The sequence below is a fragment of the Schistocerca serialis genome, chromosome 4 (genome assembly GCF_023864345.2).
Source record: "Schistocerca serialis cubense isolate TAMUIC-IGC-003099 chromosome 4, iqSchSeri2.2, whole genome shotgun sequence".
Taxonomy (NCBI): Eukaryota; Metazoa; Arthropoda; class Insecta; order Orthoptera; family Acrididae; genus Schistocerca; species Schistocerca serialis.
The window spans coordinates 768817903-768842601 of NC_064641.1; the positions used below are offsets into that span (position 1 = coordinate 768817903).

General features: G+C 43.4%; 1 protein-coding gene across 2 annotated transcripts in view; it reads left to right on the plus strand.

Annotated features, from left to right (window-relative positions):
- Positions 1-24699, plus strand: part of LOC126473321 (mycosubtilin synthase subunit C) — a 146012-nt gene that overhangs the window by 14587 nt on the left and 106726 nt on the right. Inside the window, exon 1 of one of the 2 annotated variants that reach the window (XM_050100305.1) lies at positions 1603-1722. The exons of the other annotated variant lie outside the window; for it this stretch is intronic. Coding sequence (XP_049956262.1) covers positions 1655-1722 — 68 coding nt within the window. The 5' untranslated portion in view covers positions 1603-1654. Of the gene's footprint in view, positions 1-1602; positions 1723-24699 lie in introns of those variants that run through there. 2 annotated transcript variants of the gene reach the window in all.

Below are 24699 nucleotides of genomic sequence, written 5' to 3' on the forward strand. Positions count from 1 at the left end.
ATAAGTATGGTGATAGGGAGAATCATTATCTCACTCCCTTTCTGTTCCTTTCTTGGTACCATAAACTTCCAGTTCAGTACTTTGACTTTTGTACATACTCAAAATTAATCGCCTGTCCTTCCTGTAAAGTTCTACTTTTCAAATTCCTCTAACCAATCTCATATGCAAAAATGCTCCTTTCGATCATATCTTTGGTAGTAGTCGACGATGTGGCACATTTTCGAATGCCTTTGAAATCTAGGAAGACGAAATCTACCAGTTTGAGTTGTAAACCTATCGTAGGCTGTTGTAGCCCATCGTAAGTAAGAGTAAACTACTATAGTATGCCTAGTGGCATTAGTTAACATCGTAGCCGCATCATCCGTACGTTAAGTGTGTTTCATATATGTAGGCCATTACTTCATTTCTATCGCTTTCTTTGCGTATGCAGTCAGTGTGTTACCAGATTCTCCTACATACGGGAAGCGGTGAACCGTCTAGAGACTGAGTGAGACTACATAAATGGCCGCGTAATCTACGGGGCATTTTTGGTCTTCATAGTTATCCCCCAGTCTGTTACAAACAACCAGTATTCATAGTGAAACTAAAATTGTCAGTGTGTAATTCAGATTTTATTCGAAAATTTTTCAATTGTAAGTTGAGACAGAGGGATGTTGTAAAAATGAAAACAATTCAAATTTATCATATAGTTCCAGAAAATGCAATTTCTTGAAAAAAGGTAAAATTTAGAAAAAACTCAGAATAAAAACCGAAACATCGCTCCAATATTTCGTCTATATGAAACATGTTTCTATTATTCATAAACAACTTTCACACTTATCAGTAATAACACGAAACTCTTCCTTTCACCATGAAGAAGAACGTTCTATTGAGTACATAATGTAATAACAACAATAATTATACAGGTTTTGCTGTTGCATGTAAACTGCTTGCCTCAAAAGTAATCGGGAGGACGACGGTTCAATCCCGCGTCCGGCCATCCTGATTTAGGTTTTCCGTGATTTCCCTAAATCGCTCCAGGCAAATGCCGGGGTAGTTCCTTTCAAAGGGCACGGCCGACTTCCTTCCCCGTCCTTCCCTAATCCGATGCGACCGATGACCTCGCTGTCTGGTCTCCTTCCCCCGAAACAACCAATCCAACCATCAAAAGTAATTGCTTTGGTTACATGATAAACTACTGCTTATAAAATGCAGTTTATGTTTTGAAAGGATGTAAAATACACAATGGAACAACAACGGACGATAAGCGGTTCTAAATATGTTCAAGACAAAGAAACAAACAAACAAAAACAAAGAAAAGTCGTCGGCTCTCAGGTTCTCTCTCACACATTCAATTATATTCCATACTAATACTACCAATACTATCGGTAGTCCTAGCATTTACTACGTCTTACATCTATTGCACCAAATCTACAGCGCCATAGTTTCGATAGAGAGCAACTGTACTAGCAGTTCATCTATTGTCTGCAAGTGTCGTGCGTGACATCGAAGACGATACACCACAGCGCCATCGGCGTCACAGAAATCTGCCGGTTGGCGGCAGCACTGCAGCCTCCGCCAGGATCCCAGCTTTGAGGGGCGGGCTCGCCGCGCTGCGAAGAGGCGATTTATTCGCGGACCGCCGCAGTCTGCAAGCGAAGCGTCTCCCGGCGTCATGGCCCGTGCCGAACTCTATTTCCTGCCGCAGCTGCAGTGGCGTTCCTACACCGAGGAGCCAGAGCCGTGAGTCCGAACCTCAGAGCTGCTTACAGTCCGGTGTGAAGTAGTTGGCATTTCACTGCTATCTGGCTAAATTGCTGCCGCCACAAATACACCAGTGTGAACGTAGCTTTCGCCGCTCCAACTGTGTTGTTACTTCCACTGTGCAACAGCATTGTCTGCTTGTTTTCAACCAGGACACTTACGGACCCTCAATTTTCGCCTAGTTCAAGAAAACCGAAACTCCAGCCGTAATTAAAATTAAGAGCAGACTCTTGACATACTTAAAGACGCTATAGACTTCTCTACCATACGTGAATTTTCAATTTTTATGTCATTTTCTTCATTTTATTTTTATTTAGAGGACAGAGAAGTTAATGCGCGTTTGTTATCGCTGAGAGCGGAAGCACAGTGGTGGCTGCCTGTAGACAGTAGTAATTGAGACATCGTGTTAAACTTTGGATCCCAGATCTCAGAAGGCAACTAATCTTTTTCACTACAATTTCTGGGTGAAAGATATTACCGTATGATTATTTTAATTAAATTCGTCGACAGAAGTAAACACTATGAAAAAAATAATTCTCCCCATTTTGTTTTCCAGCGCGGGGAGGAGAGGATACATGCGTCCCCCAGGTACTTTGACGTGGAACCTGTATACTCCAGTGATAATCAAATTTTCATTTATGATGTATAATTTCGAAAAAGCATTCCCATCATATTTATGATTACAAATATTTGACATTTCGGTAGTTCATGCGAAATGGCAAGCTCTTTATCATTAGGTATAAATTTGAGTCTAATGTGACAGTCACCTCGATCCTCCTGTGTGTGATATACGATGTGAAACAGTTTTGGAACAAAGCCATTTGACACAAGCTACATAACAGTAACGTGCAGCGAATTCCCACTGGTTGTCTGATAATCTACCGTGAGGCATAAACGGTCCAGTGACAGCGAGAGGGTTGAAAGAGACTAGTATTTATAAGCTGGCGAATGTTCATTATCATTCCCAAAACAGTTTAATTCGAAGAAATATGTCTGCGAAGGACACTATTTTGAAAAAGTGGTCTCACATCTATATTTGAATTCCATCTATTATTTGAACGTCTCCTTAAAGTGTCTGATGGAAGATACTTGGCGTACTTCCTGCTTTTTCTTTTCCGCTCATGAATGGTGCGCGGGTAGAACTGTTGGGAAGTCTCTGTGGGAGTTCGTATCTCTAATTTTATCTTCGTGGTCGTTCTGCGAGATGCATGGACGAGCAATGTATGGTCTCGGAATTTTAAAAGTAAACAGCTACGCACAGCGCGTCTCGTGCTATGGGGGGGAGGATATTAGTGTTTAACGTCCCGTCGACAACGAGGTCATTAGAGACGGAGCGCAAGCTCGGGTGAGGGAAGGATGGGGAAGGAAATCGGCCGTGCCCTTTCAAAGGAACCATCCCGGCATGTGCCTGAAGCGATTTAGGGAAATCACGGAAAACCTAAATCAGGATGGCCGGAGACGGGATTGAACCGTCGTCCTCCCGAATGCGAGTCCAGTGTGCTAACCACTGCGCCACCTCGCTCGGTCTCGTGTTACGTCTGTCACTGAAGTCGGATAAGCATCACTTGACGCTTTTGGGCTTACTAAACGCGTCTTGCTACGAAACACGCCGCTTGTCTTCTCGTATTCTTTTTTCCCTCTCTACTATATAAGGGTAAGACACTGAGGACCAATTTTAAAGTGTCGGTCGAACTAGGGTGTTACAAGCAACCTTCTTCGTAAAATTACCAAATAAGCAGCAACCAGTCGCAAGATCGTTTTCTTTATTTAATTTTGCATATCGATTTCGACTGATTAACAGCTATCATCAGTGCTACAAATACAGGAATAAAAATAAAAATGTTTTGACGTATCTTGGAGTAACTTTGTTGCTGATGCATCGTTTATTAAATACGATGTGTTGGCAGGCATGTGCAATATTTCATGAATACAAGACATTAAAAATAAAGCTGGCGACTACCTGCCAACACATCGTATTTAATAAACGATGCATTAGTAAGATACGTCAAAACATTTTTCTTTTTATTCTTGTATTTGTAGCACTGGGGATGGCTGTTAATCAGTCGAAATCGATATGCAAAACTAAACAAAGAAAACATGATCTTGCGACTGGTTGCTGCTTATTTGGTAATTTTATGGTCTACGGTCGCTGCACAACTTGGGAACCATATGGGGCCCCCCATTCAGAACCCTCTTCGTGTTAGGGTTACCGTTCCTAAGGATTCTTCCAATGAGTTTGTCTGGCTACTGCTTTTTCTTACGGTTTATTTTATCCGGTCATTCAATTTTACATCGCTCCTTAAACATACTCCCAGATATTTAGTGGTTGTGTCTGTTTCCACTGATTATTCGACAACCTTGTAATCAAACAATGTGGCTTTCAGCCTATTCATGCGAAATCAGTTGTTTATACTGAGAGTCGAACGCCGCACCCTCAAGAGTTCAGATCCTTTACAGGTTGTAACGCTTAAATTCACTTATCTCCTGAGCACTCTATATACGACAAAATCACATGCGAACAGCCTCGGAGAACTTCGGATTTACCCGTGTGCCATTTATACATATAAAAGTAGCCTTTGCACGGCACCAATTTAACAGAAATCGAAAATTGCAGGTAATGTCAAACATTTGACAAGTACATTGTGATGTACTTAGTGGATACAGCAAATGAAGTTTGAAGCCAAAGCTGATACTGAATTATGTTCTGTGGTATTTGTAGAATCTACACAGTAACTGCAAATTTAAAAACCACACTTCCCACTTAACGCGAGTCAGATGTAAGTCTGTTCTGTACATGTTACTAAATTAATCACCAGCCGTGTTTTTCTGTCTGTAAGTTCACTTTACCTTACAGAACTACTAAGGAGATTTTGATACAGTTTTCAATAATACAACAGATGATTCACGAAGAAGGTATATACATATATGAACAGCTTATCCTACTCATCTTTTCCTAAATACTGAAATTTTTATGTTTTGTAGGTGTACTTTCGCGCTTTGTTTTGACCTGATTGTTTAGAGGAAAACCGGGAAGCCATGCAGTTGGTAAACACTTGGCGTGAATACTCCAAATACAGGATGAATCAGGAGGAAAGACACATGCTTTGCCAGGTGATACTATTAGCGATTCTGAACAAAAGCTTCATACGGACAAATGCCCTATTCCGATGGTTTCAGATAGAACAAATTTAATGTACATTGTTCCCTATTTTCGGTATTCAAACACTGTCATTGTTTACAAGTACCACAGTAGTGTAGACAGTTGAGACGAACAATTTGACACATAAACCTTGTGGGTTATCAGTACGGACAACTGCTTCAAACTGCCCTACAAAATCTACAAAAATAAAATTTTCGATAGTCCCTCGTTCTCTTATCGCAAACTAAGTCTTGGAGAAAAAAAAGGAATAGGATCTTTTTTTGTAGGAAATTTAATGTGTTTTAATTTTGTACTATTGCACGTTTCCGTTGGAAGGTGCGGCTTTAGTTATTAAAGAAAAATGTACAAAAGTAATATTAAATGTGTTCTGTCTCTGAAACCATTCGGAATAGGGCAAATGTCCATACGAAGTTTCTTGTCAGAATCAGTCACTTCTCAAAGCATGTATCTTTCCTCCTCATTAACCCTGTACGGCATGGCAGTGTAATTAATCCACGAACGCGACAGCTTATAAAACTGTAATCGTCGATCTAGCACAATAAGTTGTATTAACGTGAGACAGAATACTCGAAGTAGAGCGTGATTCAGCACGCTATTGTTGGGCCAGTGCCAAAGAGACACAGAAATGCTCAACTAACCATAAGGAGGTGCTATAAGTAAGGCGTTGCGCTATTAAGACTTCGAAATTTGCAGGAGTAATAAATGAAATTTCTGCGACCATTGTGAATGTTTTGTGTATAAAGCCGTGTAGCTCGCTTAACACGTGTGTTTATAACGTCGTTTCGGGTGCTGCAATCATCAGATTAGAACTTGTAAAACCGTCAAGGCACACGTTCTGACACTATGCATTATTTTACAGGTTATAGTTTCTGATGTGCTAGATGTAGCTGAAACGACGATATAAATAAAGTATTAAGCGATCTATGCGACTTCATTCACAAAATATTTCCGGGACTAACACAAGTCAGGGAAGATATTCCTCATCCCACATGTAGTTCAACAAACCGATGTTTAGATCCCTCTGCTAGTATTTTCTTCAGCTGTCTTTTGGTGTCGGTAGGCGGGTGAACGGATGGATGCTGTTCAACAAAATTGGTCGCAGAATTTGTTGGTAAATCATCATCTCCAGATAACCACTTTCTCGGTTTCGCCATGGATAAGGTGCCAGAGAACAGAACGATAGCAATAGAAAGGTTAACTTGAGGTTCACCATACGTTACCTCAAGAGAAGCGAGTAATGTGTGTTTCAAAATTCCTACAACTGGTAACCGGATGCAACGAACCGCAAACGACGATCGTAAGTTTCGTCAAGAGCTAATGAAGGTATACATTTTTGTGATTGTCAATTTTTGAGTCTCCGATATTTCTTGTCATAGAAAAGAATTTCTGATCAGTTTTCTTGGACACTGTTCAGAGAATATGCTCCATTCAATATATGTGCAAAGTTAAAATATATGTTCGACTAGAGTGGAACCCGGATCCTTGGCTTTTCTGCATAGTGCTCTAAGCACGCTTCGCCAGTACACATAAAGGTTCAAATTAACACAGGTTTGTATCCTTCAGTTTTTCTTTTTTTTTTTGCAAGAACTTTATAACTATTCCTGGTCGAACGAAAAAGTTTCTTTTGGATACCAGACTAATTGACGAGGCATAGTCCTCTTGGAGACAGTACGCACTTGCCTTCGTCTGACCAGTGAAGCAGCGTGTCTAGCTAGCTACAGAGGGACCTGTCTGCAAGTGGAACAGAAAAGATAACTGATAGTGGTACAGGTTACCCTCCGCCATGCACCACACGGTGGCTTGCGAGATGTGTAGCTACAGTTTAGCGAATTTACGAATTACGGTGCCTAGTTTTGAAAGAAGGGACCAGAGATCGAAATTTGTGCCTGATGGCAACGCTAAACAATATTTTGTGATTATGCTGTACCTGCATGTTATGGATAACTGTAAATGTCTACTAACGTTTTTTCGTTATAAGTGTAGAAAAGATAAAATGCGTTAGTTACTGGTAAAATGCTTAAAGAAGCAGTTGGTGACTCAGTGCATCAGAATTTGCGTATAATTAAGAACCAAACAGATTTGTATAAGATACAGACGCGTCTTTTCTGTACCGCCAAAATTTACTCCCTTAGAGGGAGCACGTCCACCTCACCATAAAGTCGGAAAATGTTCCCGTCGTGATTTTTTTTCACATTTAGTTTTTCATCAGACAGACAGACAGACAGAGAGAGAACGAATAGACTATATATAACCTGTTTCTTAAAAACAGGAATGAAGTGTGCTCTAAATGCATATTTATTACAAAAAATGGTACAAATGGCTCTAAGCACTATGGGACGTAACATCTGAGGTCATCAGTCCCCTAGGCTTAAAACTACTTACTAACCTAAGGACATCACACACATCCATGCCCGAGGCAGGATTCGAACCTGCGACCGTAGCAGCAGCGCGGTTCCGGACTGAAGCGCCTACAACCGATCGGCCACAGCGGCCGCCCCATATTTATAACAGGGTTCTTATTGTGGTCTCACAAGCAAGCGTACTTTTTTTACTCTTTCCTGTCCTTTAACCGGCAACAGCTTACTATCAGGACTGCATAGTGTTAATTAAAATGTCGGGTAATTGTTCTGCGTTCTCGGGCATTAGTACAAAAACATACCACAAGCTCCATCTCGCGTGAACGGCCAACACTCGCGCCAGCTTGAATGAGTTACCGTCTGCAAGGTAGTTACTCGAGCGTTAACTATCTCCTTGACGGCTCCTTTCTAAGAGAATATGAAACGCTGGAAATGAAAGTATAATTCGCAGAACGAAAATCTTGTGGCGCTACAACGGACTATTAGAAACAGCGGCGCGAACACCGTGTTTGTCGGGAACTTGGCGCAATTTGAAAGTTTCTGGACGCTGTCAGATTTCTCTGCACCGCGTTGCATCAGCGATGTTCCGCACTCCGCTCGCTACGCCTTTTCCTTTACGCTATATACAGGTGAAGCAACGTTCCGCTTTAGCAAACAAAAGGGAACGCAGCTTGTGGGGGCGGTCTCTCAGACAAAAGAAGTTACATTACTGAATCCTACACTTTAGTCCGTGACGGCAATTTCATGTCCACGTAATTCTTTGAGCCCTTCACCACCGACAAAAAGAAATTGGAATACAAAGTTTCTATTGCTTCTTTGAAAGGTAACAAAATATTGCGGTCAGCTGTTTTATACGTGAATTTCTTGTTTACTTAGACTCATTTATTAGGGCAGTTTTCCGTTTTAAATAGCGGATTATGTTTGTTTTGAAAACTGCGTTACATTCTTCGTATGAGAAAAACATGTCATTTTTAGAGCTTTTACGCAGCTGCAACTCCAAAAATGGTATAAAATTAACTAATTATAAAGTTCATCAGTACATTGCGAAACTGAAAGCTACGAGCCTCCTTACAGCTGTCACCACAGTGACATAAACTCAGCAAAAACCGATTACACATTTCGGTTCTTTCGTAGCAGACGGCGCTTCTTTCCAAAGACTGGATTGTAAAAAAACAGTATCAGAGAACATCAGTTAAGTGAGAACGTTGGCTGTCTAACGCAACAAAGTCGAAGGCTCAATTTTTTTGAATGTGAGAATGAAGTGGTGTAAATGGCTGTTCTTCACTATTTCGTAACGGAACTTGAGTAGAGTTACCGTTTTTCTGTTGCACAGCGCACTCCAGCTTTGTAGATATTGCAATTTCCCATTGTCTCAGACTGCAGTCGCGAAATACTCGTCAAATGTGACAAAAGTAGTTCACACAGTCATTTTGTGCAAGTAACTAGTTCCAGCCGAAACTGAACGCAGACCGTAGCATCCAGAAATACGAACCGCCTTTAACATTATTTTGTTGTGTAGTAGTGCTGAAATAAGTGTGCATTTGCATAGATTTGAGTTAATCACACACAACCGGGATTGTTTCCTGCGCATTTATTGTGCTTAAAGTAATTTTACAGTAGCAAAGTTAGTTAAATTTAGAGTATTGTCCATTCCACATTTTATGTGCCATCCCTTACGGTTAAGATAAGTGCCTATATACCAACTCGCTAAATAAAATATTAAATTCTGAAGTTTCGTTTAGAGTGAAAAGTAAAGAAAAAACTGATTTGAAGTTGATACGTACAAGTGCTAGTGGTATCTTTTCACTAAATAAATAATTCTTAATAACGAGAACAGAACTCAAGATCATAGAAAAGTTTTCGAAAGTAAGTGTCGTCTCGCTTAATTTTAAGGGAAATTGGTTTGCAGTCGGGTTCATAAAATGTCTCTTACAAAAATTATTCGGATATAAAGTTTATGCACCAACTAAAAATCACGAGCTAAGCTTTTCATTTTCACTGAGGATGAACTCATTTCAAGACACCATTTGGAAAAATTTTAATGTAAAATTCCTCCTCACTAGTCTTTTGAAAAACTTTCTACGTGCGAGTACATGATGAATTTTCATCGTCTGAACTTTTTTTCATCGAAGAACGCCAGTGTTTCATATTTAGAATAGCTTGAAGATAAAAATATGAAAGCTGTTTACCTCATACGAGTCGCTGAGTCTTGTACATACAAAGATTGTGGATCTGTCTAAATCTCTCCACATTTTAGAAATTTGCTAAAAGAAGTAGCTTACCCTTGCTTCACTCAATGTATCGGGTTCATCACCACCTAATACATTAGCGTTGCACCCTCGTTCGAACGCTTCGATCTGTATTATCTTGCTGACATTGATGCTACCTATACAGCTTTTTCCGTAGAAGCGCAAAGTATTCTTCGATTTGAATAACCTGATGATGTGGTTCTACTTCCAGAAAGCGAAGTGTAGGGACATCGATGCTTCGCCGCACCAGAAAGTATTATCTGGAAATTAACTTCATTCCAGTTCCTGTCTGCTGTAGTCTTTGACTCATGCGACACCAATCACTTGGAGACACCTGGACGTTACGTGAATTACTGTCCTTTGTTACTGAGCCGAGATAAGAGCCCCTTATCACTTACTGACTGGTTATTTTTGTTTAAGCGTTGTTACAACGTTCCTGGTCCTATGGGGATTCGTAGAGGGAACTGTGTAAAAGACAGAGCATTGACAAACTAGTTACCTTTGTGCAGCTGAGAATGTACTCAGTGCTATGATTAGCCAGCGCATTTCGGTTGCAGTGCGCGCCGATTCGAGTGGAGATTTAGCGGACAACCGGCATAGAGCTTCTTTTGTTGGAGTTAAAAGCTTCTGCTGTAGAGCGAAATGGATAGCAGCAAACTGCAAGCACGCGATGACTTGAAAAAAAGAGCGCAGTTTAAGAAAGACGGGTACGCAGTATTCAATAAAGTAGCACGGCCGCGAATTCGGGAATGCCCACCAATGTTTCTAACTTTCTATACTTCACTCGTCAATTGGATAAAAGCCGGCCGTTGTGGCCGAGCGGTTCTAGGCGCTTCAGTCTGGAACCGCGCGAACGCTACGGTCGCAGGTTGGAATCCTGCCTCGGGCATGGATGTGTGTGATGTCCTTAGGTTAGGTAGGTTTAAGTAGCTCTAAGTTCTAGGGGACTCATGACCTCAGATGTCAAGTCCCATAGTGCTCAGAGCCATTTGGATAAAACATTAATTTATCAAAAGTGGACATACTCGTCACAGGGAGTTCTCTTGACTGAGTAAAGAAATAGTCAAAAACACGTCGTGCACAGTGAAGAGCACATACAAGAAAGTAGCAGTTTGCGTCATATATTGTTTCTTCTTTACCTCAAAATAGAAATCATGTTTCTTAGCTGGCCTGCTGCTGTGAAATGGCGCTAATAGTAAGAACGTAAATGCCTAATTCTCAACTCTACTATTATGGTATGAATCATTGAAACGTGTAGTACTATAATCAAGTGACCGTTCTATTTATACTTGTATGTCTGGTGAAACCGTCACTCAGAAACTAACGGGAGAACGTTCGGGGATGGACAGAATCGTTAAAATTTGATAAGTCTCCACTCAAAACACTTTAACGACCGACACGACGGCGTAAACAACAGCCGCATCAGATGCGGCGGCATTCCTCATGAGGCACTGACGTCAGAGCTCCAAAAAAAGACATTCCGCTCACAAATGCTCGCCTGTAAACTCCCGTTCTTTGACTCGTGGGGAGCTGTTTATGAAGTTGGCCAGTAGCTTTTTTTCAGCGTCTCTTCACTCTGATGCACACCACGTGGCTATTGTTGCAAGGCATATTTGGAGGCAAGGCTGGGTGTTGTGTGCTGTCCTTAGGTTAGTTAGGTTTAAGTAATTCTAAGTTCTAGGGGACTGATGACCATAGATGTTGTCCCATAGTGCTCAGAGCCATTTGGAGGCAAGGTGATTAATGACGGACGAAGCAAGGAGGAGATAAAAACCACACTTGCGCTAGCAAAGGGGGCATTTCTCGCCAAAAGATGTCTTCTGATATTAAACATAGGACTTAAATTGAAAAAGAAACGTCTTACAATGTATGTGTGGATCACAGCGTTGCATAGTAGTGACACGTGTACTGTGGGAAAACAAAAAGCTCTTCGAGGAATGTTAGCTGTAGTGTTATGAAAGGATGCTCATGATTAAATGTACAGTTGAAGTGATAAATAGGGAGGCTCTTCGCCAAATCAGCAAGAGGAGGCACACGTGGAAAGTAACTGGAAGAAGTGATTGCATACTGTGACCTGTGCGAAGACATCAGCGAGTAACTAACATAGTTAGCCGTAGAGGTCAAAAACTGTAGGGGAAGATAGTAATTAGAATATATACAAGAAACAATTCAAGAATTTGGTTGTCTGTTCTACTCTGAGATGGGGATAGCGTGACACTAGTCAGAAGACAGCAATTGTAGTAAGCGGATAGGTACAAATGGTTTATACCTATCACTATTTCCAAAAGGACAATATAGCCTATTCTATCATAAATAAACAGCAAACATGTAGCCATCAGGAAAGTTACATGGATCCCGAACGTAGCGTTCCTAGATATTTTGCTCACAAACCTATAAATGATTAAATATAGCATTTGATACTGGTACCACGTGATGGCAGTATGACTGCAGCTGATGTTGGAAAATGAGTCTCTACTCGGACGAAAAAAATTGTCACGAACGTACACCTGCTGCATGATAATGTTACGTGTTTGTCGACGTCAGCGGTGGGCCATCTCGTTCGGTGAAGTTATAACTGTAGAAAGCACATATCTTGAAGATATGATACTCGTTGGGAGTGGTCGCCTATTTCAACAGATGTTACCTCGGAAGGGGCAGTTTGTAACAGGTGGACATTAGCTCAATCGGAAAAGGACAAACCAGGATTCGACTACGACCTTGGTGACGTCATCATACAGGCTCTCGTCGGAGGCGAACTTCAGTAAAGATGCCAAAAAAAAAGTCGGGTTGGCTGTACGAGAATCGTAACACCGCTCCCTCGCGGTTCTGAAGCCAGTACCTCAACCGCTCCCACGGCAGAGCATGTTTCAGTAGTAACCACTTATCGGATAAGATGAAATAATGTAACAGACGCAACAGCGGTGTAGTTTTACGTGACCTCTTTTGGGGAGAGTAATGTTGGTTTTGTTGAGTGAGTCTCTGTAGATAGTGAAAGCGATTTCGACGAGAGGCTTGCTCTTCCTGTTTGTTCTTTCGAAATAGTCGTATTCTGCTCCCGCTCTACGTACATGCTGACTCAGTGCAGCTGTCCTTACGTACAACACAACGAGCAGGTCGAATATTAAGATTTCGCTCTCCAGCGACGTACGCGAATTTCCGTAGCTCATATCCCGTACCAGAGTAGAAAAGTCATTCTGGAAAACTCTTAATTGTTGCTGCGCATTTTCTCCGCGACATTTCCTACGAATGCTAGTTCGGGAAGGTCCACAGAAGAGCTCACGGAAAAATAGGTACAGGCAGGTATCGTTGTGGGGATGGTAGTGACGTGCATTTGGATAGTTCCGTTGGTTACGGCATGGGCCATGAAATGTAAAAAGTTCGTATAAAAGTGCGACATATGCCTTCGTCTGGTCCCCGGTCCACGTCGGGATGCTGGGGAATGAATTCGTTGATAGCCTGGCCAAACTGGCTACCAGTAAACCGGTTCTTGAGTTCGGTATTCCGGAAACAGACTTCCGATCGTTATTACGCCGTCAAGTTTTAGGGATTTGGAATGCAGAATAGGTCACTCTGCCTTCATCAAATTAACTACGGATGATAAAGCATACTACGAATCTGTGGAGGTTCTTTTTGCAGGCCTCTCGCAGGGACTCTACCGTGCTTCGGCGGCTCCGCATCAGCCATAATTGGCTGACTCATGGTCATCTCCTCCGTCGTGAGGACCGACACCACTGTCCTGTGGTTCCTGGGCGATCGTTGTCAACATTTTTGCTGAACTGTCCCAACCTAGTTCCCTCCGGCGGACTCTTTACTTTCTGACCCGCTACCCATGGTGTTAGGAGATGCCTCAGCGGCTGGCTTAGTTTTACGTTTTATAAACGAATGGGGCTTTTACCACTCTCTTTGATGGTGGGCAACTTAACCTTATCGACCCACTGATGGGCTCCCAGAAAATTCCGTTGCTTCCTCTGCCCAGACCGAGCTGCAGCTGCCTGGGCTTGGTGGTCCAGCCTGGTCCTCCCCCTACCTGCTCTTTTAATCTTCTTCCCCCCTCGCGTGTGGCTTTTTAGACGTGTTCATCATTTCTCTCTCTGTTTCTCTTGCCCTGTCCATGGTGCTAGCTTTTCCTAGGCAACTTCCGAGTGGAGTATCCTGAAACGTGGGGATGGGGATGGAAGGATATGGTGGGGGGGTGGGGAGGGGGAGGAGGGAGGGAAGGGTGTAGTGGGGGCGGGGGTATGTCTCCTCATTGCTCTCGGGTGCTTCCTACTTCCTTGCCTGTCTTTCTTCCTCTGTCTCCTTTTCTTCTTTTTTGTCCCTTATTTCGCCTTCGTTGAGCTTTCGCAGGCCTTGGGGTTTTCTTCCTATCTCTGATCTACAGTCATCTCGATCCGTCTGTTCGAAGAAATACTGATGACGTAGTAGTTTGAACCCTTTAATCAACCAACCAGTCAAGCGTTTTAACCTGTGATAAAGTTGAGGAGCCTATTTTGTAAGCGGTAGTTGTCTAAGAAAGAACTACCTGTTCATTTTACGTGGCCCCTTAGCTAACGTACGTGAAAGTCAGCAGAGATGCGATATGAACCACCCCACTATGAGGTCATAGGAATTTCGAAGTACGTACGTGGAATCGTCTTCATATCAGAACCCAACGCTAGGAGTGAACGGCATTCCATTATTCCCTTTGCCTATACGATTCGCAAGACCCGAATGGATCAATCAAAAAAGTTTCCATTCGAAAGCCGTACAGCTCAGAATCTGTATGCTAGTCGGGCAAAATCGTCGTGAGCATTGAGGCAATAATCCGACCGACGCACCAAGTTGAAGACAGCCGTTTATTAAACCAATGTTCCTGCTAGGTAAAGAATTCCGTAACTGCTTGCTGCACATCCTCTCCCTACAGGAATCTTAGACCCTTCAAGGCCTTTAAGGGACCGAAGGCGTGATAATCGCATGGGGAGAGATCAAGACTATAGGGCGAGTGCTAGTGTCCCTCACTTGAGTTGGTGTTTACTTGTGCCTCGCAGGTCGACGGCGTCTTGTCGAATCGCAACCAGCACGGAACTTTTACTTCAGAGCGTTTCTGACGTACTTTCGCTAACGCCAGATCTCATGCGGAGCTAAATTGGAAACCGCTGCCCTGGTGACAAAATCGTCGTCTACTTTTATTTCCATTGCGTCTTTGATAATACTTTCCCAGAACACGTTGGCGCGGCACAGCACCTTTGTCCAAAAACGTAAGCTACGCTCAGTTATGTTTTCTGGTCATGATCAGTTATCCGTTGAAGTAATTTTTGAAAGTTTCACTCTAGTCTTCACGGAATTCGACTAACTGCAGTGATCCAGCTGAAGTTATTACTAATTGTTCTCAATTGCTATGTCACGAACATAACTCTATTTTACTGCCGTAATTCATATTTTCTGGGATCAAGAAAGGTTCTCACTATTGTTCGGAAGCGTCATTCTATTTCCTGTACTGTACTTTGCCGTCTCTGTTGGTGGCGCAAGAATCTGTTTGCATCCGATCTGACGAGTGATTTGTCTAAAATTATTTTGATTTTCAGAGATACATCAATCACAGGATTTCCATGCTTTAAAATACGTATTTATATTTGTGAGATGTTAGTTTATTAACTGTAATACTTGGTCAAAAATGTTTTTATATCCTCATTACATGACTCTTTACATTGAAAGGGCTTTTTTTTTTGCATTTTAATACAGTTGTTACAAATTCTGATTCAGGTAAGATTCCATTTACGTTACAAGAAATTCATTTTTCTTTCAAGGTTTATTGTTCTATAGATTTGGTGCAAATAAAAGTAAACTTACCATCATCCTTTTTTTTTAATTTTGCAAAAGGCATATGGGCCCTAATTTTGTGAGTTCCAATATTTGGCTGTTGTAATATGTCAAATTTCTTTGCAACATGTCTCTGGACTAAAACATAGCTTAGAACAACCTTAAATTTGTTTCCTGGGCTGCCAGACCTTTCCACTCCCTAGTTCTTGCTTACATTTTACCACCAACTGACTGGGTACAATATGGTGTCCCTTTCCTACCAAATTTCAGTGGACAACAGATCATGACCACTAAACATAATACATAAGCATAGCTTGTGTTTTTCAGTATAAACAATAACAACAGCTCACAGAGAAGGAGCAGTTTAATTAGCTGTAAGCGCAAGTGATGTGTGGCTATAATCGGAGGCCGACTAGGAGCCAACTGGATGTCTGGGGACACTGCTCAATTTTTTCACCAGTAACAACGACCGCGTACAGTCGCTCTGATGCGCTTGTCCTGACGTTTAACATGGTCCTTAGGCCGGCAACGAATGAACTTCAAAATGATCACGGGCTTGTATAACAGAAAACAAAATTTCTTCTGAAGACTGAACATCCATGTACAGCCCCGCTACCAACAGTCACAGGTTGCTGTGTCCAGCCGTGTTGGGAACCTCTGTCAGAGCCGCCTCCTGGCAAGACTCACACTTCCCTCGTAGGCTCGGCCGGAGCGCCCTCCTGTGCTCAGACAGAAAGCTAGCGAGGCGCGCTACCCAAAGAGCCTTCATACAAGATCGATTACTTTGATACAATGCGACTGATCCAAGCCGACCACGGTTCAGCGATCTGCCACTTGGTCTGAGGTGAACGCTCCTCACACGTTCTGAACAGCGCTGCGTCTGGCCGATGTAGCGGATGCCACATTAGCAACTGATGTTCTGTTTGCAAAGTGCTGGAATGTGCGATCCATGACCAGTTGGTATGGTGGTTCGAATCTCGCCATCTGCTGACCACTGCACATGTGGATTTCGAGCGCGTCATTCTGCAGTTGACCATCTCTTCACTTTGTCTGCCCATGTCACGAACGGTTTTATGTGGAAATGCCACACTGGTCGTGCGTTTTAATTTGGAGAAGGCCTACCACATCAGTTGGAGGACTGGTATCCTCCGTACACTCTACACGTGGGGCTTCCGAGGCCGCCTGCCCCGTTTCCTTCAGGAGTTTTTAGACAGTTTTCAAGGTAGTGTGGATTCGACCTTTTCGGACATCTTTATGCTGGAGAACAGAGTGCCTCAAGGCTCCGTCCTAAGCGTCGTCCTCTTTGCTACAGCCGCTCCCGTAGGGCACCTCCGGCTCCCTTTTTGTAGAAGATTTTGCGATCTATTGCAGTTCTCCAGGGACTTGTCTCCTTGAGCGGCGTCTTCAGCAATATCTCGATTGTTTTTACGCGTGAAGTATCGACGATAGTTTTCGCTTTTCCACCGACAAAACCGTTAGTATGAATTTCTGGCGGAGCATTGGGCTCACATTCTTTACATCTTCGACCTGCCGCTCTTCCGTTCGTTGAAATTACAAAATTCCTGGGACTCATGCTTGATAGAAAATTTTATTGGTCCTCCCATATCTTTTACCTGGCCGCACGCTGCAAAAAAATTGGTTCAAATGGCTCTGAGCACTATGGGACTTAACTGCTGAGGTCATCAGTCCCCTAGACTTTGAACTACTTAAACCTAACTAACCTAAGGACGTCACACACATCTATGCCCGAGGCAGGCTTCGAACCTGCGACCGTAACGTTCCTGCGGTTCCAGACTGTAGCGCCTAGAACCGCTAGGCCACAGCGGCCGGCCGCACGCTGCACACAGTCCCTCAGTGTCCTGTGTGTTCTAAACGGCACTTCCTACGTAACGGACGGACCACCCTCCTGCGTTTGTACTAATCGCTTGTCTGTGCGAAACTAGACCATGGGTATCTAGTTTACTCCTCTGCCCGTCCGTCCATCTTATGCCTTCTAAATACACTCCACCATAATTGAAACGTTTTGGCCACTAGCGCCTTTAGCACTAGTTTGAGAGCTTCTATGCAGAAGCAACCGAACTAGCGCTGTCATACCGGCGTGATGTTCTCAGCAGATACGCATACCGTTTTCTGCCACGCCTGCGCACCCATCCATTGCCTCCTTTTTCGAAGACTCCCTTGATGGCCAGTTAAGGAACTTCCCCGTCTTGTTACCTCTGAGTTAGCTTTCGGTTGTTGCTCCGGGAGCTTGACTTCACGCTACCTGCCACGTTCCCGATGTGTGTGAATCCTTCACTACTTTGGCTTCGTGCAGCGGCCTGTGTTAATCTCGGACGTCACTAGCTTCCTAAGGAAACTACTCTGGATTCGATCTATCGCTGTTAGGTTTCTCGATCTTCGCGTGCCTTCGTCATTGGCACCGACCATTTTCGGTATCGACTTCCGGAACAATGCTCAGTATTTACAGTAGAGCTCTTCTCCCTCTATCAGGCCACCCAGTACATCTGGCGACACAGGCTTCTTAATTTTCATATGTTCCGATTCTCTCTGTGCCCTTCAGAGCCTCTGTGTACTGTACACAGTCCATCCCTTGGTGCTACGGGTCCAAGAAAGCTTCCACTTGCTCGCTGTTGAGGGAGCCGCTGTGATGTTGATGTGGGTCCTGGTCACGCCAGTCTGATGGGAAATAAGGCTGCCGACGCTGCTTCCAAGGCTGCAGTCCTCCTACCTCTACCCGCTAGCTTTGCCATTTCTTTGGATAATCTTCGTTGTCTGTCGGCAGGTGGTGACTTTGGCAACACCACTGGTCTTTTCTTCATGAGAACAAGCTCCGGAGACTTAAAGCTCTCCCAGCGGCTTGAACGAGCTCCTCTCGCTGCAAGGAGATCATTTTAGCTAGTTTGCTTGTTGGGCATGGTCTTCTAGCCATCGCCATTTGTTAGGCGGTGATCCCCCAACACTTGGTGCTCATTGTCGTCAATCTTTGACGGTTCACCATTTCCTGACCGAATGCCCCGTTTTTTAACCACATACGTTCTAGCGCATGTTCGCCGTTGAAATAGCGGCATTTAAAGCGAGCTATGCGCGGGCTGTCTATGGCGTTGTACTTCCTAACCGTTGGAGCAATATGGCGAAAGACATTTAATCTTTAGTTCGGGACCTCCATTGTCTCCGCGGCTTATTTTGTGGACCATCTTCCAAGTAGTAGTTCTTATTCTTAGCTCTTTCCATGCGTCGATTGGACTTAACGTGTACTCGCTTTTAACTTCTTTTACGTATTAGTGTTCTAAGATTGACATGGACGCCTATGACCTTAGTTCTTTTTGCACAACAAAACAAAACGGCAACTGATGCTGTAGGCACCAGGTATCTGTAACCTCTGGCAGTTGTTTGCTGAGTCACGCACTTTCTTGATTTTTAACTGTTGAGCGGCAAATGTTTGTTTTGCTTCTCAACTACCCTGGTAGTCTTAGTTTCAGGCGGTACGAAAGCCAAGTGCTTGGTTTCTTGTGCTGGGTTGGTTTCTGTCTTCTCACTCGGCCAGCAGCTTATTTGTGACACCGAGAAGTCGCTCTTGCGAAATATTTCGTGCATATGCTGCAACTCGGTATGAAGACTTTCCTTTTCGCATACAGCTCGCGCTCTGCGTACAGAGGTACTGAGTACAGACCTGGATGGTGGCAGCTGTTTACGTACAAGTGCGTGTGCGTCGTTGTGTTCTTCTTCTAGACAGTGTCCCAGCGTGCCATCAGAGCTGTTTATCAGAATGTCTAGGAACGGCAGGCACCTGTTTTCGACCACCGCCACGGTGAACCTAATCATGTCGTGTATGTTTAATCGGACAGCTCGCTTGAAGCCAACGAGTAGGAAACCAGTGTGCAAATTGTGATAGATATTTTACAAGGAATTGGAGTTGGTTAACTGTAACAAGTTTTATCCACCCAGTTGTTGGGCTGTTGGTAGACTGTTGTTGCCTTAACTGTGAGCATTTGTTGGCCCCTGCCAGTTCAGTTGAGTGCTTGTATGTGTAACAGCGTGTGTTACTTCTGTTCTCGACAGGAAAGCTTTGTGTTAAAATGGACATTTCACGTAAGAACTGGGCAAAAGTAGTTGTTCTTCATGAACACACATCTGTGACTGAGACATTGCCTCTGTTGTTGGTTTGGGAAAATCTAGCGTTTCAAGAGTTATTAGAGTACATAGTGATACGGCCGTGTTATCTCCAAAGAGAAAAGGCAGATGTGGGTAAAAACGGAAAATGACCCCCTAGAACGTACAAAACTCTACTTAGAAACAGTGTTTATCCTCATAAGACAAACAAGGACCTACAGAGAGGTTTATTGACGATTGGGGTTGAAATTGACTCTTCAGCGATACGGCATAGGCTTATTGATCGTAGGCGAACGCCAATATAGTAGTAGTTGTTAATACCTGCCATGAAGAAAAACTGTTAATATGGGCCAAAAATATATAAATTTTAAACTTCAATGACTGGAAATGTGTAAGTTTCAGTGCTGACACATTCTGTTGGTCAAGGATACAGACCAAGGGTTGTCGGATGAAGCGCCCATAAGGTAGTAAGAGCTGAGCGTTCTCAACAGACTGTAAAATACACTCCCAAAAAATGTTTCTGGGTTTCTCCACTGGAAGTAGTAGGGGCACTGGTTACAGCTTATGGTGGTGAATTCAACCAAATACATAGGAGCCCCTAGGCACAGGATTTTGCCATTCTTAGAGACTGTGTCACACTTCTAAAGCAGTCAAGACGTTCATGGAGGAAAAAAGCATCAGTGGCCCGGCAATTCATCAGTCTTAAATACCATCGACAATTTGTGGAGTATTGTGAAAAGGCGTCTTGGTAAAATGGACTGTTCGACAAAAGAACGCATGTTAGAAAATGTGGTAGAAGTGTAGTTTCATGACGGCCAACTACGAAACATTTGCTCTAACTTGGTCGAATCCATGACACAAATTGAACAGAAGCTCTTTAAAGCAAAAGGACACGACACTTACTCATAGTTTATTCAGTGAGCTACTGACTATATTATATACACAGTAATACATGTGCACAGTTGAACTTTGATTTCTTATCCCAATTAATTTGCACAATACTGAATTTGAAACGCTGTGACCATACGACACCATGACTCGGTGATACACAGAAAAGATTTGATCAATGAAATTACTGGAAAAAGTCTGCACTCCCGCGTAATCTCACTCCCTACCCCGTAACAATGTTCAACACGCCTGGAAAAGTGGGGGGAGTAATTCGATGGTAGGTACGGCACGGGCTTCCGAACACAGTGGCAGTGTGTACAGTTATCGTGAAACAGTTCTGCAGCTGATCAGGAGACGTCAAACAAGTACCAGGCGTGCCCCCTTACTGGGAAGTGTACTGGTCGTATCTGTCTCTTGTACATCATACACGACCTCAACAGTGCACGCATACAGCAGTTCCTCTACCAGTTAACACACTTCTTCAGCAGTGACATAACAGGTCTTCCCGCTCCATCCACGCTCGTAACGATGTCGACAGTTATCCACGCCACGCCGCGTGGCAGACCGCCGTCCAGCTTTAGTCGGACATGTCTGTTTTTTTTTTTTTATGATCGTGTATCACCAAGTATATGAAAGTCCGGCCTGTGCGGCTTTTGTTGGCATTCATAGTAATGAAGTCGAGAACGTACAATTACGACCCCTTCCAAGCTAATGACGGGAGCGCGAGAAATGTGCGTAAGGATGAATGAATAATTTTGTGCGGAATTATTGAAATTGGCATAATGCTGCTTCAAAATTCCGGGCCGTAATGCCTGCGCTGAAAATGTTCCTTCATAAACGCCCAATGTACAAAGGTAAGCAATAAATTGCAAACTGACAAAACCGCAACGATGGTGTTGTCAGAGTTAAATTTAAAATTATGCTACCAAGAATTCTATTGCGTTCTCGATAGTGGGGCTCAAATGAGAAACACTAATACTTAATGGCAGAATCAGTTATTTTTTAATAAGCCTAACTGAAATGATCAAAAGTTATTGAATCTTTTAGTTTTCCGCCCCAGAAAAATAGATAACTGTTTTTGTTTAATGAACACTTTTTAGTTTGTTTTGACAGAGATTATCTAAGAAGAGTGAGCGATTAACAAAAATGGTTCAAATGGCTCTGAGCACAATAGGACTTAACGTCGGAGGTCATCAGTCACTTACAACTACTGAAACCTAACTAACCTAAGGACATCACACACATCCATGTCCGAGGCAGGATTCGAACCTGCGACCGTAGCAGTCGCGCGGTTCCGGACTGAAGTGCCCAGGACCGCTCGGCCACCGCGACCGGCGAGAAAGTAATTACTATCTTAACTGCCAAATTATATGGCTGTTTACTTCCTTTCAGTTTAATCACTTTCACAGCTGATCTCTAAATAAAAATAATAATAATAATAATAATAATACTGTAATTGATTATTATTATTGAACGATTGAAATTACCTAGTCGACTTTATTTCTACTTAAAATGGGTTGTTCGGCTTTTAGGGCAAAATGTTAAGGTTTTCAATTTTTGGACCTCGCAGGCCGGCCGTGGTAGCCGAGCGGTTCTAGGCGCTACAGTCTGGAACCGCGAGACCGCTACGGTCGCATGTTCGAATGCTGCCTCGGGCATGGATGTGTGTGATGTCCTTAGGTTAGTTAGATTTAAGTAGTTCTAAGTTCTAGGGGACTGATGACCTTAGATGTTAAGTCCTATAGTGCACAGAGCCATTTGAACCATTTTGGACCTCGCAACCCTACATGCGGATGACATATTGCAGCTGCCGTACAAAAGACTTGTTCACCATACATAGTCTCGCACTACATTTGCTTGCTTGCACCGACGGCATACTTACAGGACTGCAGCTTGCAAACATACTGCAGAAGATTATTTTTCCCCTGGTAAATGTTCTCCAACAGCTCTGAAACAAATGTATGTCAATGGCCGCTACCAGCAGCTTCATGCATGTACGTCACTGCAATAGACAGACGGGTGTGAAAAATTCCTTGTCTACTTGTCGTTGCCAAGCTAAATAATTCTCACGTTTTGTAAAAACACTGTGATCAAAAGTATCCGGACACCCGAAAAAAAGTTTTTCATATTAGGTGCATTGTTCTGCCAGGTACGCCATATCAGCATCCTTAGTCATTAGACACCGTGTGAGACCAGAATGGTGCGCTCCGCAAAACTCAAGGAATTCGAACGTGGTCAGCTGATTAGGTATCAGTTGTCATGCATCTGTACGCGAGATTTCCACACTCCTAAACATCCCTAGATCCACTGTTTCCGATGTGATACTGAAGTGGAAATTGAAGGGACACGTACAGCACAAAAGCGAACGGGTTGACCTCGTATGTTGACTAACAGAGACCACCGACAGTTGAAGACGGTCGTAAGATGTAATAGGCAGACATCAATCCAGACCATCATACAGGAATTCCAAACTGCTTCAGGATCCACTTCAGGTACTAAGACAGTTTAGCGGGAGGCGAGAAAACTTAGATTTCATGATTGAGTGGCTGATCATAAGCCACACATCACACCGGTAAATGCCAAACGACGCCTCAGTTGGTGTAAGGAGCGTAGACATTAGACGATTGAACAGTGTAAAAACGTGTGAGTGACGAATCACGCTACGCAATGTGGCGATCCGATGTCAGGGTGTGGGTATGGCAAATGCTCGGTGAACGTCATCCGCCAGCGTGTGTAGTGCCAACAGTAAATTTCGGAGGCGGTGGTGTTACGGCGTGGTCGTGGTTTTCATGGAGAGAGCTTGCACCCCTTGTTTTGACACTATCACGGCATGGGCCTACACTTGCTTTCCACCGATGTAGAGCAATTCGGAGATGGCGATTGCATCTTTCAACACGATGGAGGACCTGCTCATAATGCACAGCCTGTGGCAGAGTGGTTCCACGACAATAACATCCCTGTAATGGATTGGCCTGCAAAGAGTCCTGGCCTGAATCCTACAAAACACCTTTGGGCTGTCATCAAGGGTAAGAGTGGGCCAACACCATAGTGAATCCCAACATTACCGATGGAGGGCGCCACGAACTTATAAGTCATTTTCAGCCAGTGTCCGGATACTTTTGACCACATAGTGTATGTCCAAAGGGTTCTGCGGCAAGAGAAAGATACTGTTTCACGATATTCTTTAAAAGACGGTGGGTGATTAAACTGAGGTTGCGAATTAAACTTCCACTAAATTGGCGATAATGATCGATGCTGGAGAAATGAATTAAAATGTGTGCCATGACTGGGACTTGAACTCAGGTCATCTTACACCACCACAGCATTATAGCTAATGCATCTGCATGGAAACCCTACTGCAATGCTCTCCCTAACACAAACGTCATAGATTGCTGAGAAGAGTTCGTGCGTTAATAAACACACTGTAAACGCTTTTCTACCAGGGTACGTATTACCTTACCAATGGATGTGCCTTCTAGAGTTCAGGTGGGTACATATATACGAAAATGAGTTGTTGGACAAATGACGACAGTTCAATATATTGTCGACAATGTCAGTGGAGCACTACCTCACTTGGATAATGTCAGTGTAGGAAATCAACTGTGGCCTTGAGGCAACTGTCTGGCTTCTACTTCTGAGAAACGAGAGAAGTTTTAAATTTGGATGTCTCGAATTGGATTTGGACCTAGCTCGTCCCGACGAGTGCCTTAATCCGCCACAGGTGCGTGTGAGTTCTTAAATGCTGTAAATTAATGTATTTGGCGAAGCACCCAGAGGTATTCGCAGGTTAAAAATTTTAACTTGCTACGAGAAATTATCATTGCGTATTTCGCTAGGAAAACAGAAAACGAGGAGGAAAAATAATGTAAAGGTTCAAAAGGAAAGGAATCGAAATTAGGTTCAAAATGGTTCAAATGGCTCTGAGCACTATGGGACTTAATATCTGAGGTCATCAGTCCCCTAGAATTTAGAACTACTTAAACCTAACTAACCTAAGGACATCACACACATCCATGCCCGAGGCAGGATTCGAACCTGCGACCGTAGCGGTCGCGCGGTTCCAGACTGTAGCGCCTAGAACCGCTCGACCACCCAGGCCGGCGCGAGATTAGGATTTAATGTTGTCTATGACGAAGTCATTACAAACCGAACACGGGCTCAGTTAGGGGTAGCGTAAGGAATGACTTCGGACACGTCCTTTTGTAATCGAAACACTCTGGTATTTACCTTCAGCGATTAAGAGAAACCACAGAAAGCCGAAATCTGGACTGAACCTCTATTCTAGTAAATGTGAGCTTTGAAAACGGATTGGGGTTTAGCGCCCTGTACCGCTAAAGACTGTCACAAGCTTGCATTGGACCAGAATGCGGCAGAAAATCGATAAAGTCCTTTG